We start from the raw sequence: 18,781 nt of genomic DNA, 5'->3' as shown, positions 1-18,781 counted from the left end.
CCCCCTTTTGAGAATAGCTGGATTCACCCCTGCTGAGATCATCTTTAAAAGTCAAACCGCACTTTTTGAAGTCCAGCTGAACTTTATAGAGTTCAGCTGGACTTTTTAAAGTTCAGCCGGACTTTGTCAAGTCCGGCTGAATTTTAAAGAGTCCATATTTTTGCCATAAATGCCGGCTGGATTTTTTTTCAGACGTACTTTTATTAAAGTCCAGCTGGACTTTATGAACCGGACTCCTGCTAATTTAAATATTTCGAGCCGGTTTACGGCTAATTTCGCTGAAAGTCCAGCCGGGGTATCTATTATAAGCAATTCAAAGAAAAGTCCAAATGAATATTATAAGTACGGTTCTCAGTACTGCTACAGTACGGCTACTGTCCGACTGGAGTACGTGTCATGTTTTTCATACGGGCAAACAGCAAGCTATAAAGGGCCCCAAAAATGACTAAGTGTAAAACCATTCAAACGGAAAACCAATGGTCTAATCTATATATATAAATTGAGATCAAAACATAATGAAACTAAATCCAAAACTAGGTTCTCTTTGAATTTATCTTGTATTCAACTAATTTCAACTATACATAATTATGCTAAGGTTAACAACTATTAAATAACTTTTTAGATTGTGCAAGTAATCTTCCAACTTATGTTTTCCATAAAATGTTTTGAACTGATATTTAGTTAAAAAGTTTTTGAATGACTAATTTATTTTGAAAGTTTTTGAATGACTGATTTATTTTGGAAGCTAAATTATATGATCTTAATAAAAGCATTCATTATGTCGGCCGCCCTGTACAATACTCCTCAAGTGTTCAATACTGGCAAAATTGCTGGTTGATTGAAATTTTCAATATTGTTTTACTTATGTATGAAGTAATAAAATGCTTCGCTGAGCGCAGCCTGATACGACCGCAGAGGTCGAACCCTGAACAGTTGGGGCAAATTTGGACACATTATTCAAGCTTGATACTGTCTGAATTTGGATTGTGATAAAATTTTGGACATAATATAGGTTTCTGACACAAAATAAATGTGGTCAAAGATCTTATAAATCCATTGCGCAATACTGTGCAATTGAAGATTTCGTCTTGAAACTTTTCAAAAATCTCAAATTTTACAAATTTTGAATAAAAAATATGAATCCCTTAAAAAAATTGTGAAAAAAATCCCCCCCCCCCCCCCCAACTTTTTGAAACCCCCCTTGGAGCAATAACCCAAAAAATCAATCCCAGCCTTTCCTTTGTAGTATGGAACCTTGTAGTACAATTTCAGAGAGATCCATACACTTACACACAAGTTATTGTCTGGAAACTAGAAAAATGCTTGTTTTTGGCCCTTTTTTGGCCCCTCATTCCTACATGTTTAGGGCAATTAACCCAAAACTCAATCCCAGCCTTCCCTTTGTTATATGGAACCTTGTGGTACAATGTCAGAGAGATCCATACACTTACACACAAGTTATTGTCTGGAAACTAGAATAATACTTGTTTTTGGCCCTTTTTTGGCCCTTAATTCCTAAACTGTTGGCCCCCATTACCCCTTAAATGAATCCCAACCTTCTACTTGTGGTATTAAACATTGTGGTACAATTTCAGAGCAATCGAAATACTTATACACAAGTAATTATCCTGAAACTAGAAAAATGCTTGTTTTGGGCCCCTTTTTTGGGCCCCTAATTCCTAAACAGTTGGGACCATCATTGAACCTTCTTAAAAAATTTCATTGAGATCCATTCACTTAAACTAAAGTTATTGTCCGGAAACCAATGTGTCTTCGGACGATGACGACATCATACCATTCATTATACGATCCCAAAAATTTTTTTGCTGTCGTATAAAAACATGTTTTAAAATAAGGTGAATTGTTTAAATTTTGTTCAGTTCCTTAAAATGAATAATACTGATATGTTTATTTAACTAAAAAAAATGATAACTAAAATAAATGTAACTAAACTGCTAAAGCCTATTCAGTATGATAGTATATACTTTAAATGTATGTTAAATTTAATTGTTTCAACATTACATTTTTCTTGAAAATATATGATTCTTATAGGTAAATATAAAATTTTACAAGTATAGTTAATAACCTATTGCCTGGCCAAATATGCTACATGCAGGTGTGAATTTTAAATTACTGAAAACAACAGACCCCAATAAACTGTTGACATAAAGTGTTATTTAAAAACTCCTTTCAAAAAAAAAATTCACTGTCTATTCACGGTTCACCTGCAAAATGGAAAGTTAGAAGAATCTTTAATGCTATGGTTACTTTAAATGAGTGGGATGCTTTAAAACCCCTAAATCATATGATTTGTAACAAGCAAAAAATTCAACTAAATTATGATTTTTACATACCTCATTTATTCATAGCTTTTAAGCATCAAACTGATACCTTAAGTTCAATTTAGAATTTCTGTATAGTATCAAGAAATTGTAATAAAAGACTAACCCTGCCACATTCTGTATGTATGTGTCTGTCCCAAGTCAGAATACTGTAATTCAGTGGTTGTCGTTTGTTTATGTGTTACATTTTTGTTTTTTGTACATAAATTAGGCCTTTAGTTTTGTCGTTTGAATTATTTTACATGGTCATTTTGAGGGCCATTTATAGCTGACTATGCGATATCATATGGGCTTTACTCATTGTTGAAGGTCGTACGTTGACCTATAGTTGTTAATTTCTGTGTCATTAGGTTGCTTGTGGAGAGTGAAGACTGTATGGTTGAAGATAAATGATTACATTCACTTAATTCATTTTAATTTTGTTGGATAGTTGTCTTATTGGCAATCATACCACATCTCCTTATTTTTTTTAGTTTATTTATAGACAAGAAAATGCAATGATTGCAATGCTGTAGTCACTCTTAAAGGATTAAGAATGCCAAACAGCATGGAGAAATATTTTTCATCCACACAAACCCAGGAGGTACCATTTCCATGAATGATGGTTTATTTAGAATTTAAAGATAAAAGGCTAATATTACCTTGTAATTATCTTCCAAAGATAGTTTTAACTTGTAAATATAATTTTTTGACCAGGTACCAGTAGGTGATTTTTTCATACTTATGTCCACTAAAAAGTTTAATTGACAAGTATTTCCAGGTATTATTACCATTACTGACTGCTATGCAGCAATGTATTACATAAGGCCAAGGAATGTTGGTTTCCCCCGAACTTGTGAAGTTTATTATGCAGGCCAGGCACTGAGGCAGACAGGAAAAACTTTTATTTGAATTTTTTGAGAATTTTTTTTTTTTCACTTTTATAAATAGAAAATATTGTTGTTAGCCATTGTTAACCTGATAGTAAATTTTTGCTTTTTACATTTTATATTGTGGTAAAAGCGATGTGAAACTAAATATGCTAACAAATGAAGTGATTAATTGCTCCATGTCAACTCTTTATGAGATTATCAAACAGTTTTAAATTAGCATCGTTCAAAATTATCAATAGAAAAACAATCATTTTTGGACGGACTAAGCATAGTTACTTAGGGACAGGATAATTTTTGTTTAGCCTACCCCTTTTTTCCAAAGGCAAAGAACATTATTATTTTGTTTTCCACTAAAATCAATTATTTTCGTGTTTTACTGTATAATATGAACATAAAAATATTAGAAATAGCTTAAATTAGCTCTTTACTAAGGAATAGTTCGATCAAAACTAATTGTTCCTACTTTAGCCCTAATCCATGGAATCTATTTTTCATTCTGTTGCATGTCATATATTTGTCCTTTATTGGATACCCTAATATCATTCGATGTGGCCCCTTATAAGAAGATGTCACTCCTTTTAATAGTTTAAATATCTTTACTACTGAATATTTTGTAAAACCAATTGAACTATGAATAATTGCTTATAATTATGTCTACAAGGTTAGAGAACCACTGGTGAATTAATTGTCACAAAGTGTTACATGTAACACGTTCTCATTTAAAATTAGAAATTCTCATATGCCACTTAACTCATTTTTATATGAAAAAGCTACATCGTTTGGCATGATTGATACATTTTGCGTTAAAAAGTCACTGTATAGCATTATTTATATTTGTCAGTCATTTTTTTGCAAGATTGTTGGTCTTTTTGTGTAAATGCAAAGTGCAAACTGCATCATTTTAGCATTACCTGTTTTTATAGGATGCTAGAATGATCTATTTTAAAACTCGGGAAAAAGTTGAAGCGATCAAACCTTCGTAAATTACTCAATCTGCATTTTTGTTATACTTTTATGCCATTTTCCTAATATATATATTACATAGCATTTACCAATCTTTATTTCAAATGAGTCAGTGAATAGTATGCTAACATCAGTCTTTTTTCTCTTACTTCTATTTGTCAGGTCTCTTTTTCTGCATACCGGCATGGAGTATTTTGAACTCTCATTTTATCGATTAATTTCCATACGTCAGGTCTGCTTACTCCTGGTTTATGCTGAACTGTCACTCTATCTATGTAATAATATATATCAGGTCTGTATGCCTGCATACCAACCTGGTGTATGCAGAACCTCCAATTTTTTTTATTAATTTTTTTTCAGGTCTGTATGCTAGCATACCAACCTGGTGTATGCTGAACCTCCAATTTTTTTTATTAATTTTATTTTTCAGGTCTGTATGCTAGCATACCAACCTGGTGTATGCTGAACCTCCAATTTTCTTTATTAATTTTATTTTTCAGGTCTGTATGCTAGCATACCAACCTGGTTTATGCTGAACCTCACATTTTATTTCTTGATTTTATTTTTCAGGTCTGTATGCTAGCATACCAACCTGGTTTTTATTACTGATTTCTTTTGGTAATTGCAGCACTCTTCGGCACAACGACTTTGTTTGAGATAAACTTTCATAATTTTATATACGATAACATTTTTCCCATCTCTAGTCTGTATTTCAGACTGATGCATACGTACATAAGATTTTATATATAAACTAGACTAGAGACGACATACCGGTCTCTTAGTAGATTCTTACAGTAAGTATGCTTGTGATGCTTGTGTTCTAATAACCTTTATGTAAGTTAAACTGAAAATAATATTTATTGGAATTTTTCCGGTCTTTTTGTCGCCATGCCAATCTTGGTTGAATTAAATTAAATTAATCATACTTATAATTTGATATTGAATGTAACACGTGTTATATGATTGCGTGAAATTTGATATTCTATCACCTTATAGACATAATTTTGTCATCTGACCGTGGCAGCATTGCCGTTTTTTAATGATTTCCAGGGGCGTTTCTATGATATTTGAAAGAGGGGCGTAGAATGAAATATATAACGGATCATTTCTAATATTTCCATAGCAACTAGTAACATTGCGTGTGAGTTGTAATGAATTACCTCCCTGTTTCTGGCAGATGCAAGAACAAAAAATACGTATCATTTCAGTGTACATACCTAATGATAATATGAAATCTTGTTATAACCTTATAAGTGCATACGATAGTTTGCCAACATTTACAGTTTCATATTTTTAAAGCAATATCTTTTCTAAATTCAATCATACTCAATACATGTTTTTGGACGGGTTTTTTGCTAAAAAAACATAAAATAATTAATGAATATGATAAATTGCCATAGTCAATACAATATTAGCAGATTACGATAGTTTTTTTTTTTGTTTTTTTTTTTTTTGGAAAGGGGGGGGGGGGCGTACGCCCATTACGCCCACACTGGACCCACCCCTGATTTCCTCCTTGAATACGGAATTTAAATATAAATTATAAGAAATGGCTGTAAGATTTCTTATGTCTATTTGTAATAACTCCAAAAATGTGGTGCACACGTTAAAATAATGTGATACTCGAGTTATTCAGTGAACACCACATTATGATATGTATTCAAATCTTTATTATTTTCCTTTTTTTCAGTTTTAATACTTTGAATTGAAACCAGGATGAAGATGCAGTTTTCACATGAATTACATATACCTGAAATATGACAACATTAAACTGTAAATTTTGCGCAAGGACTTCACCTTATGACGTATCTTATTTGTAGTAAAATGTATATTCAGGATTCAGTATTTGCATTCAGAAAATTCAAAATGGTCATAAATGCTTTAATCAACATGACATGTATGCAGTACAAAATGCAGCTATCACATGTAAAATTCATATACCCAGTATATGAAATCAAAGAATAATTGTTTATCACAGTTTAAAAATTTCAATCACAGATATATAGTAGTATTAGTAACCTTTGAATATTAATTATAAACATCACATAGTCAGCCTATGGTTAATTCATTTAACTAAACCTGATATATCAAGTGTTAAAAACCTTTTATATATTAAGTATTAGTCCCAGACTGAACATATACTTTTAAAAAATGCACTCAAGATGTGAAAGAGATATGCGTGGTTTTTTTTTTAATTTCTAATTCTGAGTTATAAACCTTTTATCGAAACTGGTCGATATAAAAATGCATAAAGGGCAGAATAAGAGTTCGAATTTATGTTCTGAAAATCCGTTGATGATGTATATCATTACACCATGAACATGCATATTTTTTTAAACTGAATGGAGAAAATAAAATTGGGAAACGGTTCAGTTGAAACATGTCAAAATCAAAATGTGGAAAGATATTTTCCTCATTTAAAAACATCATAAAAAATTATAAATCTGTATATTGGCACACCTTTTATAGTCTCATCCTTTTTCAACTCTAGCTACCGTAAACGCATTATACCGCTGTTAAATCAAACTTAAAATATATATATTTCTCATTTTGCATAACACCAGTAGTTTTAATGGTGTGATTTACTTGTATGACTAGCGATTTATATGAAATAAATGCAATTTTATATCACAAAATGTACCTATCATAAACATAGAAATTGTTATAGTTACATTTAACAAGCTAATATATATCACATTACATGCTGCATGTTTTAGTGCGTCTAACAATTACTGAAAATCGTTCCATATTTATTATAAATGATATTTAAAAAAAAAAAAAACGTTAACATAATTACAGTACGTAAAAATAAATGCTTGAAAATAGAATAACATATTATGTACACATAAGCTTACGAATGGTTAGCACAAAATCAGAATTAACAAATCCTAAAAAAAAATATAACTATCACAACTGATATCAGGGTTACCTTTATCATGCATGCAAAAATACTTTCACATCAACAGATCTACTCATGGCTATAATGTAAATTGACTCTTGTATTTAATTCTTATATCTAATATCTAATATCAAAAATTATAAAAAAATAGTTCATTATTTACGAAAGGTAACACCATACAAAAGCAACTAAAGGGCAAAATTATATTTCAAGCTGTTTCTTTGAATTATTAATCTTTAAAAAACACTGAAGAAATAAATGTTTCCATATCTTGCACTGTTAACATTACAAAAGAAGAAGGAGTATGCCACTTATGTCGTATAGGAATTGGTACTGAATTTCGTAACCTTTTTGAGTGTCGTAGACATACGAAATAAACATATTCCTTTTTTTTTTTAACTTTACTAGATATTCATGTTATCAAAAAATGATAGGCCTATTTATGTAATTATTTTTATTTAACAGAAGAGGAGACACAAGAACCGCTGTATATTACTGAAGTTAAGACATAAATAGCATAATTCCTGATACACCTGTACCATTCTTTATCATACCCACCATTGTTTTGTATTATTTGTATACCAAAAGTATATGCGTTACGCCCAACTTAATTTTACTACCAGGTATTTTTCAATTTTCGACAGGAAAAACCACAGTTAACATAGGCCAAGATACAGATACAATCTCTATTCTAAAGCAAAATAAACAAATCAGTCCAATTCAATATATATATTTCGTGGTAAAATTTAACGCCCAGGGAGAAATAATCGAATATAAATGCCATGTTAAATAAAAACAAATTTACGGCTGCCATGAATTATTTCTTAAATATACATTTAAAGTATCGACATACAGTGATTTCCCAGGAGATTATACGCATTTACATGTAATTATAATTTTAGGTTTGAGCTACCAGGAGGAAAACAATAAAAAACAATTTTTGAAGATAATTATTGCTAAATAAGGAATCATAAAATTAAAATGAAAAAATTAAACAACTTATTCTTCAATAAAATGAAATTTTCTTTTCAGTGATCTTTTTTCTGTTTCTGATTTAACATAAACAAAACATGGAGTGTTTATCAAATTAAAATTTGTTAACAGGGTTTTTTTTCTGAGGCCATGACAAAAATAACTCCTCCATCAATTAAAAACATTCTAAAAACAGAATCCATTGAGAAGCAATCCTTTAATTCCAACATTTCACTAGGCTTATTTCCGGCCGTTACTCTGACTTTCTTTGATCCAAATTGTGCTATATATAAAATTTGAATATCTCTAAGTTCCTGATCTGAAAAGAGAATTTCAAAAAATAAATAATATTATATACAGTACTGCTTCAATTATGTCTTAACTCAGCTTTTACATTGTGTTGTACACTTTTGGGACAAATTATATCAAAATAATAGAAAACTTCATTGGCTCTAACTCAAAATATGGACAACTCTTTGTTAAGGGGGTCTTGAAATCTTTTGACAGCTTCCGAAGTGCAAATTTTTAACCTTTTTCAGCAGGACAAAATCACTACTTAACTTTAAAATTCATGACCCATTTTTTTTAAAGGTGTAATTTCACCCCCTTCCTTGCTATTTGAGACATAAAACATGAAGAAATACATTTGGAACAGGTACTGAAAAAATTGGCAAGCAACACACTGTCCACATTAGGGACTATTTCGTAATCAAAGGACGATAGCTGGTTACTCGGACCATAACTAGCCTTTTGCACATCGCCTCCGAAACCCCAAAATGATATTGACATATTTTTTTTATTTTTCAAAATTGTTCGTAATATGAACTGGTATCCTAATGATGTTTCAACTGATTGTAAGCGATACAGAAACAAATAAATGTCTACTTATATCAATTTAATTTGCTATTATGTTTTTGAAACTCGTTATCTGTTATCTGTATAGAGATACAAGGATCTTTTTATATTAGGTTCTTTAGCCTCAACTAGCAAAATGCGTTCAAGGTCAACTGTTATGTTCATGTTGGAATATATATATAAACTGTTCTCAAGTTTACTTTTTTATTTAGACTTAGTTTTGTGATATATTTGAAAGAACTTGTGGAAAATGTTTGATTCATTGCAGATTCCATTTTTCTTTTCTTACGTTTAGACCCAAAAGATGAATTATGATAATATACCTGATGATGGTTTTCCTAAAGTGTAGGCTATTTTGCCATATGCAAAATCCCCAACTTTTTCTGCTTGTTCTTTGAGTTCTGACGTTGACATAATTGTATAGAATTTAACATTTTTTTCAATGTTTTTTGAATGAACCTTTCTAATCACATCTTCCGATACCTGAAAATTTGCAGTGATTTGTTACATAAATAATTTTACCGTTTATATTAAATTTTACCGTAAGATAACATACATTAGTTTTATTACAAATATAAAATTCCTTGCAATTGCTTCACTATAAGATTAGTCATTATGTGATGACTTATAAACATACTTATTGTAAATCTTTAGGAATATACGTAGTGTAATGCTATAACAATAAATTAGTGTAATTCTATCAGAATTTGTAATTTGTAATGTTTTGTTTATATTTTGTGCTGGTTTTGGTGGGGTACGCATTGCTCCGAAAATTATTTTCTTTGTTATGTTTTGTTTTCTCTATTTTTTGCCATGGCAATGTCAATTGTTTTCCTACTTATGAGTTTGAATTTAATTAACTTCAGTATCTCCCGATATCATATGACCAAAAGCAGTCATTATTATTACAGATAAAAGGTCAAATAAGTATTAGTACCATTTCAATCTATTAATTCTTACCTCATTTCCTGATAAAAATATCAAGTCAGCTTTGTTGAAATCTGTAGTTGTTTTCATCTTCTTCATATTATTTGATACAGATTTCAATCTTTCAATATAATTATCAAATTCAGAAGAATCTGATAACCTGAAATGAAGGAGGGGGAATAAAACCAATAAATAAATATTTTAACCTGTAGAAGTAATTTAATTTTTGATGCAACACGACCGCAATTTTTTAATATTATTTCTTCATATACAGAAAAAAATATTACTGTACAGTAATTCCTTAAATAAACAAATAACGTTAACATTGAAAAATAGAGAAGATAGAACGGTTGCAGTATGTACATAAAAGAGCTACTGTAAATTACTGTTGTATTATCAGGGTTAACAATATTTGAAAATTTAAACACTCAAGATTCACACCAAACACCTTTGCTTTTAATTACAATTAAAAAGAATTTAAGGAAAGACTGTAATATTTTTCTGTCTATGAAGAAATAACATAAAAAATGTGGTGCACACTGAATAATCCGCGTAGCTGGTTATTTAAAGTGTGCACCATATTGTTTATGTTATTTTGAATAGGCAGAAAAAAATTACAGTCATTTCTTATAATTTAATTCTTAATTCCATTTTAAACCAGAGTAAATCTTGAAATAACGTTGATGACTTCACGGTCACATGACAAAATTATGTCTATCATATATATTGCGGCATTTTTTTCAATGTTATGGTTGACTTTCTAAAATAGTTTATTATCTCACCACCTATTTTATTGGTTTTGCATTTACCTTGTGTCATAGATCAAATTTATTTGTACAGTGTCTATTGGTTTGTTTGTTTTCATATGTCTTTTGATTGAGTTAAGCCATTTCAATTGATATTTATATTGGGTTTTTCTATGTTGTGATGTTGCACTATTGTTTCAGGTAAAGGTGAAGGTTGGTACCTAATCAATTGTTTCAACCCGCTGCATTTGTTTGCACCTGTCCTAAGTCAGGGACCTGATGTTGAGTTGTTGTCTTTTGTTGATGGGGTTTATAAAAGTTTTTGGTTTATCGTTTTTTATATAGATTAGACCGTTGGTTTTCCCATTTGAATGGTTTTATACGTGTCATTTGTGAGGCCCTTTATAGCTTGCTGTTTGGTGTGAGCCAAGGCTCCGTGTTGAATACCGTACTTTGACCTATAAAGGTTTACTGTTACAAATTGTGACTTGGATGAGAGAGTTGTTTTATTGGCACTCATACAACATCTTCTTATATGAATTTACGTGTTATCATGTTACATACAAATATTGGCATAAACATGGATCAGTACGAAAACATAAACCGGAAATGATTGAGGCTTCTAACAGTATATGCATTCAGTTATATAATTAAGGAATTAATAAAATGCATTAAATACCTTAAATAGGGATGTAGGGCTGCCTCAGCTTCTTTGTCATCACCTCCATAGTATTGAGATTTGATGGATGTCCACTCTTGATCAAGATGGTCCATCATCTTCTTCTGCAATTTCCTGTAGTCTTTAATCTCCTCACATTTCTGAAATATGATATATATAAGGAGATGTGGTATGCTTGATAATGAGATCTGTCCGCCAAATAAAACGGAAGAAATCAAAAATGGGCAAATGTACGGTTGCCTCTATAACTGTTTACAGGAATATATTGAGCTTCAGTTAAAGTGATTAGTATCAATCTTGAATATAACTTTGTAAGGCAGCTACACGAAGCTGTAAATACATTTTTTTATCTTTGGAAATGAACACAGTTTCTTAGTAAGATTTACACATGACGACAATATTTATTAATTATACAATTTTAAGGAAAACAAATTACATGCAGATTGAAGTGACAACTTTTTAACATGTTTCAATACACTAATTTAAAAAAAATGATTCTTCTTTTTTTATTCTACATTTCTTTGAAGTTCACTCTGAATGATGGAGAATTAATTACAAATACTAGCAATACCTTTGATTACGAACACAACGTCCATAAAACAATGCTTGACATGGCAAAAAGAAACCAACCATTTTACTATAACATATGCAGTATTTTGTTATTGTTATGCCAATTGTAGAGAGTGAATGAAGTGTGTGTGTTAACAAATATGAGTTTATTCAACAGTTGTAATACTTTTATTTACCCTTTGAAATTGATCAATAGACCATTCTTTTTCTATTAGGCGGTCCAGAAATATTATAATATCACCTTCTTCTAGTGTCATCACTGCCCTCCAGGGCCTTATTGCTGTCAAGCTGATTTTTCCTTGTCCTTTCTAAAAAATATATTGCATCATAACAACCATGTTATGTCGTCCATGAGTATAACAATATTTAGATGTATGATTATTTGATTATTTAGCGTTGCTCTTTCAGAATGCTTTCATATTATATAAAGGAAATAAATGGCGTCATTTTACTTTTTTTTCGTTAGCCAATAAGTAGATTTGATATTAAAAGCTATGTCTAGCTAAATAAATTATATGAACGGCCGGCACTGATTTATAGTAGTGTCTCCTTCATGACAGTTTTGAACATTAAAACTGAATATTAAATAACAGACACTGCTATTATCAGTTTTTGGTAAGGTTTACTGTCACAGTTCACAACAGTTCTATATAGAACCATATGGGGAAAACCACAGATTTTTTTTGTCAGAAAACATTGTCAAACATACAAACATACTATCCACATTGATCTGTGTCCACACTTGTATAATAAAACAAAATAGAAAATATCCAAACGATTCCTTTACAGTTAAAACTTTTTCTGAGTTACCTCTCCCTAATTTGCAAAATTTAATGAAATTACAAAAAAAGCAAAAATATTCTACTTTTGTAAAATATGAGTTATAGTTACCTCACATCACATTAATGTGTTCCTCTAAGGAATATACTTTTAGTAAGTTACATTCCTGAATTGTAATTTGCTGACCTAATTTAAATTCTAAACCTATTGTGATCAATTATTTAATCTACATAATAAAAAGTATAATATAATGGAAAAGTTACATATCGATCGTGTCAGAGCAGAATGGCCAATAAAGGTCGTTTTGAACTACTATGGATAATATATTATTGGTGTATACTAACCGGTCATGCGCAACATAGCTAGTCAAGTTTGTAATAATCTTCCTTCATCATCTGGGCTTTTAAGAAGCCAGTCAAGTCGTTAAAAATTTCCATCGTCGTATTAATTTAATTATCTTAGGTAGCAATACACAGTTAGGAAAAAAACTTAAAATTGACACTCATAATTTTTAAACACCCTCTTTCCCTTCCTTTCTAACAAATAAGGCTTAATATTTGTGTTATGCATGTGTATATTTATAGAAAGAAAATCTTCAATAGATTTGATTTCTAATGGTTATAATGGTGAAATATAATCTCTTTTGGGTGTAACCATGGCAACAATCTGCATTTCTTTGATACAAAATATTGCAAAAAAAGGGGGTGAACATGTCACAAAAGTCCCCAAAATTTGGTCCAAAGGAAAATTTCAATCAATTACAGTGATACCTTTCCTGAATCCATAGACATATATCTATCAAGAGGTCCAAAAAAAATCATATGCATTTCTGCTCGTTTTTCCATAAAATTGAATTGAAAAGATCGAGCGCAAAATCTTTGTTGACAAACACTACAATAATTTATGAACCTATGGGCGGTACGGATAGGAAAATACGGACTGTCAAACAGAAAAATGGCCTATAAAACATGTTAAAAACAATCTAAATGTTCATATAAACCCACTAAGAAGTCTATATTATTCTTCAATTATCTAAAAATCAATTTTATTGTACAAAAACTTTCATATTTAAAAAATTCACCATGGCCATAATGCGAAACTAAACTTCTAACTGTGTATTGCTACCTTAAGTTAAGGATAAACATTTTTTTTTCCAATTCCATTTTAAATGGATTTCTGTGTTCTGCTAGCTAAAACGAGCAAATTGGCCTGCTAGTTTTGAAAATTGGTTCAGAAATAAATATTTTATGAAGGTTAGCAGTTGACACTGAAATGCAACAAAAAAGTGATTTGGTGAAACATACCATGTCAAAGTGTAAATTCTCCTTTTTTAGTCAAATTTCTAAAACTATACCTTCTGTGCTTGTCTTTTCTTGTTTAAAAACTTAAATTAACCTTAACAGTAGACAAATTTTACAAGTTAAAGCTATTTTAAGACTTTAGAATGTCAATTTTGTTGTGTATTAGCATACCAAAGCCTTGGTTAAAATTTAGCAAATACTGAATTAATTTATAACAGCGGGAACAAATTTAGACTTAATTCATGCTAAATTTTGACTTTATACTTGCTAAAATAATAAATTTGATTTAGTCGCATGAAAAAATATAAAGCGTTCCCTTCTGAGGTTTCTACATAACGCGCATTGTTTCTTTTCCAAGGGGTAGCCAATAAAGTATCAATTTATGACCGAACCAAGTCTTTGTGTCAAAATGTCTATATTGGTTGCTAAGGACAATAAACAACAAAACTAACATATATTGTCATACTAAAAGATGTTTCTCCCTCAGAATTGTATCTATAATCTAAATATCAATAGATTTGTGGTATGATTTGTCTAAAAATAAGCAATTCTGTGCTTTGTCAAATGCCATAAGGTAGCAAAACACAGTTAGGAAAAAAACTTAAAATTGACACTCATAATTTTTAAACACCCTCTTTCCCTTCCTTTCTAACAAATAAGGCTTAATATTTGTGTTATGCATGTGTATATTTATAGAAAGAAAATCTTCAATAGATTTGATTTCTAATGGTTATAATGGTGAAATATAATCTCTTTTGGGTGTAACCATGGCAACAATCTGCATTTCTTTGATACAAAATATTGCAAAAAAAGGGGGTGAACATGTCATAAAAGTCTCCAAAATTTGGTCCAAAGGAAAATTTCAATCAATTACAGTGATACCTTTCCTGAATCCATAGACATATATCTATCAAGAGGTCCAAAAAAAATCATATGCATTTCTGCTAGTTTTTCCATAAAATTGAATTGAAAAGATCGAGCGCAAAATCTTTGTTGACAAACACTACAATAATTTATGAACCTATGGGCGGTACGGATAGGAAAATACGGACTGTCAAACAGAAAAATGGCCTATAAAACATGTTAAAAACAATCTAAATGTTCATATAAACCCACTAAGAAGTCTATATTATTCTTCAATTATCTAAAAATCAATTTTATTGTACAAAAACTTTCATATTTAAAAAATTCACCATGGCCATAATGCGAAACTAAACTTCTAACTGTGTATTGCTACCTTAAGTTAAGGATAAACATTTTTTTTTCCAATTCCATTTTAAATGGATTTCTGTGTTCTGCCAGCTAAAACGAGCAAATTGGCCTGCTAGTTTTGAAAATTGGTTCAGAAATAAATATTTTATGAAGGTTAGCAGTTGACACTGAAATGCAACAAAAAAGTGATTTGGTGAAACATACCATGTCAAAGTGTAAATTCTCCTTTTTTAGTCAAATTTCTAAAACTATACCTTCTGTGCTTGTCTTTTCTTGTTTAAAAACTTAAATTAACCTTAACAGTAGACAAATTTTACAAGTTAAAGCTATTTTAAGACTTTAGAATGTCAATTTTGTTGTGTATTAGCATACGAAAGCCTTGGTTAAAATTTAGCAAATACTGAATTAATTTATAACAGCGGGAACAAATTTAGACTTAATTCATGCTAAATTGTGACTTTATACTTGCTAAAATAATAAATTTGATTTAGTCGCATGAAAAAATATAAAGCGTTCCCTTCTGAGGTTTCTACATAACGCGCATTGTTTCTTTTCCAAGGGGTAGCCAATAAAGTATCAATTTATGACCGAACCAAGTCTTTGTGTCAAAATGTCTATATTGGTTGCTAAGGACAATAAACAACAAAACTAACATATATTGTCATACTAAAAGATGTTTCTCCCTCAGAATTGTATCTATAATCTAAATATCAATAGATTTGTGGTATGATTTGTCTAAAAATAAGCAATTCTGTGCTTTGTCAAATGCCATAAGGTAGCAAAACACAGTTAGGAAAAAAACTTAAAATTGACACTCATAATTTTTAAACACCCTCTTTCCCTTCCTTTCTAACAAATAAGGCTTAATATTTGTGTTATGCATGTGTATATTTATAGAAAGAAAATCTTCAATAGATTTGATTTCTAATGGTTATAATGGTGAAATATAATCTCTTTTGGGTGTAACCATGGCAACAATCTGCATTTCTTTGATACAAAATATTGCAAAAAAAGGGGGTGAACATGTCACAAAAGTCTCCAAAATTTGGTCCAAAGGAAAATTTCAATCAATTACAGTGATACCTTTCCTGAATCCATAGACATATATCTATCAAGAGGTCCAAAAAAAATCATATGCATTTCTGCTCGTTTTTCCATAAAATTGAATTGAAAAGATCGAGCGCAAAATCTTTGTTGACAAACACTACAATAATTTATGAACCTATGGGCGGTACGGATAGGAAAATACGGACTGTCAAACAGAAAAATGGCCTATAAAACATGTTAAAAACAATCTAAATGTTCATATAAACCCACTAAGAAGTCTATATTATTCTTCAATTATCTAAAAATCAATTTTATTGTACAAAAACTTTCATATTTAAAAAATTCACCATGGCCATAATGCGAAACTAAACTTCTAACTGTGTATTGCTACCTTAAGTTAAGGATAAACATTTTTTTTTCCAATTCCATTTTAAATGGATTTCTGTGTTCTGCTAGCTAAAACGAGCAAATTGGCCTGCTAGTTTTGAAAATTGGTTCAGAAATAAATATTTTATGAAGGTTAGCAGTTGACACTGAAATGCAACAAAAAAGTGATTTGGTGAAACATACCATGTTAAAGTGTAAATTCTCCTTTTTTAGTCAAATTTCTAAAACTATACCTTCTGTGCTTGTCTTTTCTTGTTTAAAAACTTAAATTAACCTTAACAGTAGACAAATTTTACAAGTTAAAGCTATTTTAAGACTTTAGAATGTCAATTTTGTTGTGTATTAGCATACCAAAGCCTTGGTTAAAATTTAGCAAATACTGAATTAATTTATAACAGCGGGAACAAATTTAGACTTAATTCATGCTAAATTGTGACTTTATACTTGCTAAAATAATAAATTTGATTTAGTCGCATGAAAAAATATAAAGCGTTCCCTTCTGAGGTTTCTACATAACGCGCATTGTTTCTTTTCCAAGGGGTAGCCAATAAAGTATCAATTTATGACCGAACCAAGTCTTTGTGTCAAAATGTCTATATTGGTTGCTAAGGACAATAAACAACAAAACTAACATATATTGTCATACTAAAAGATGTTTCTCCCTCAGAATTGTATCTATAATCTAAATATCAATAGATTTGTGGTATGATTTGTCTAAAAATAAGCAATTCTGTGCTTTGTCAAATGCCATAAGGTAGCAAAACACAGTTAGGAAAAAAACTTAAAATTGACACTCATAATTTTTAAACACCCTCTTTCCCTTCCTTTCTAACAAATAAGGCTTAATATTTGTGTTATGCATGTGTATATTTATAGAAAGAAAATCTTCAATAGATTTGATTTCTAATGGTTATAATGGTGAAATATAATCTCTTTTGGGTGTAACCATGGCAACAATCTGCATTTCTTTGATACAAAATATTGCAAAAAAAGGGGGTGAACATGTCACAAAAGTCTCCAAAATTTGGTCCAAAGGAAAATTTCAATCAATTACAGTGATACCTTTCCTGAATCCATAGACATATATCTATCAAGAGGTCCAAAAAAAATCATATGCATTTCTGCTCGTTTTTCCATAAAATTGAATTGAAAAGATCGAGCGCAAAATCTTTGTTGACAAACACTACAATAATTTATGAACCTATGGGCGGTACGGATAGGAAAATACGGACTGTCAAACAGAAAAATGGCCTATAAAACATGTTAAAAACAATCTAAATGTTCATATAAACCCACTAAGAAGTCTATATTATTCTTCAATTATCTAAAAATCAATTTTATTGTACAAAAACTTTCATATTTAAAAAATTCACCATGGCCATAATGCGAAACTAAACTTCTAACTGTGTATTGCTACCTTAAGTTAAGGATAAACATTTTTTTTTCCAATTCCATTTTAAATGGATTTCTGTGTTCTGCTAGCTAAAACGAGCAAATTGGCCTGCTAGTTTTGAAAATTGGTTCAGAAATAAATATTTTATGAAGGTTAGCAGTTGACACTGAAATGCAACAAAAAAGTGATTTGGTGAAACATACCATGTCAAAGTGTAAATTCTCCTTTTTTAGTCAAATTTCTAAAACTATACCTTCTGTGCTTGTCTTTTCTTGTTTAAAAACTTAAATTAACCTTAACAGTAGACAAATTTTACAAGTTAAAGCTATTTTAAGACTTTAGAATGTCAATTTTGTTGTGTATTAGCATACCAAAGCCTTGGTTAAAATTTAGCAAATACTGAATTAATTTATAACAGCGGGAACAAATTTAGACTTAATTCATGCTAAATTGTGACTTTATACTTGCTAAAATAATAAATTTGATTTAGTCGCATGAAAAAATATAAAGCGTTCCCTTCTGAGGTTTCTACATAACGCGCATTGTTTCTTTTCCAAGGGGTAGCCAATAAAATATCAATTTATGACCGAACCAAGTCTTTGTGTCAAAATGTCTATATTGGTTGCTAAGGACAATAAACAACAAAACTAACATATATTGTCATACTAAAAGATGTTTCTCCCTCAGAATTGTATCTATAATCTAAATATCAATAGATTTGTGGTATGATTTGTCTAAAAATAAGCAATTCTGTGCTTTGTCAAATGCCATAAGGTAGCAAAACACAGTTAGGAAAAAAACTTAAAATTGACACTCATAATTTTTAAACACCCTCT

At 30.2% G+C, this 18,781-nt stretch overlaps 1 protein-coding gene and 1 long non-coding RNA gene across 2 annotated transcripts; both read right to left on the bottom strand.

Moving 5' to 3' along the window:
• Positions 1-6,044: 6,044 nt before the first annotated feature.
• Positions 6,045-9,478, bottom strand: LOC127719029 (uncharacterized). The gene is made up of 2 exons (XR_007990113.1): positions 9,227-9,478; positions 6,045-8,367 (listed from the first exon to the last, which is right to left on the bottom strand). It is a non-coding gene; the product is annotated as an uncharacterized LOC127719029 (long non-coding RNA).
• A 302-nt stretch (positions 9,479-9,780) lies between these two features.
• On the bottom strand, positions 9,781-12,128 carry LOC127719000 (uncharacterized). Its single transcript, XM_052225094.1, has 3 exons — positions 12,002-12,128; positions 11,256-11,395; positions 9,781-9,990 (listed from the first exon to the last, which is right to left on the bottom strand). The coding sequence occupies exons 1-3, from the start codon at positions 12,080-12,082 to the stop codon at positions 9,834-9,836; spliced, it is 378 nt and encodes a 125-aa protein (XP_052081054.1). The 5' UTR covers positions 12,083-12,128; the 3' UTR covers positions 9,781-9,833.
• Positions 12,129-18,781: the final 6,653 nt, after the last annotated feature.

Source organism: Mytilus californianus, unplaced genomic scaffold (assembly GCF_021869535.1).
Source record: "Mytilus californianus isolate M0D057914Y unplaced genomic scaffold, xbMytCali1.0.p SCAF_10, whole genome shotgun sequence".
Lineage (NCBI taxonomy): Eukaryota > Metazoa > Mollusca > Bivalvia > Mytilida > Mytilidae > Mytilus > Mytilus californianus.
Note: the sequence above shows the minus strand (reverse complement) of the source record. Positions and strands in the feature narration are given on the sequence as shown.

Bases quoted from the DNA above. Each gene is read 5' to 3' on its own strand.
- LOC127719000 (XM_052225094.1), bottom strand. From the start codon at position 12,082: ATGACACTAGAAGAAGGTGATATTATAATATTTCTGGACCGCCTAATA. The intron at 11,396-12,001 runs GTAAATAAAAGT...ATCATATTTCAG, and splicing joins CTATTGATCAATTTCAAAGG to AAATGTGAGGAGATTAAAGA. The intron at 9,991-11,255 runs GTATTTAATGCA...CCTTCATTTCAG, and splicing joins GCCCTACATCCCTATTTAAG to GTTATCAGATTCTTCTGAAT.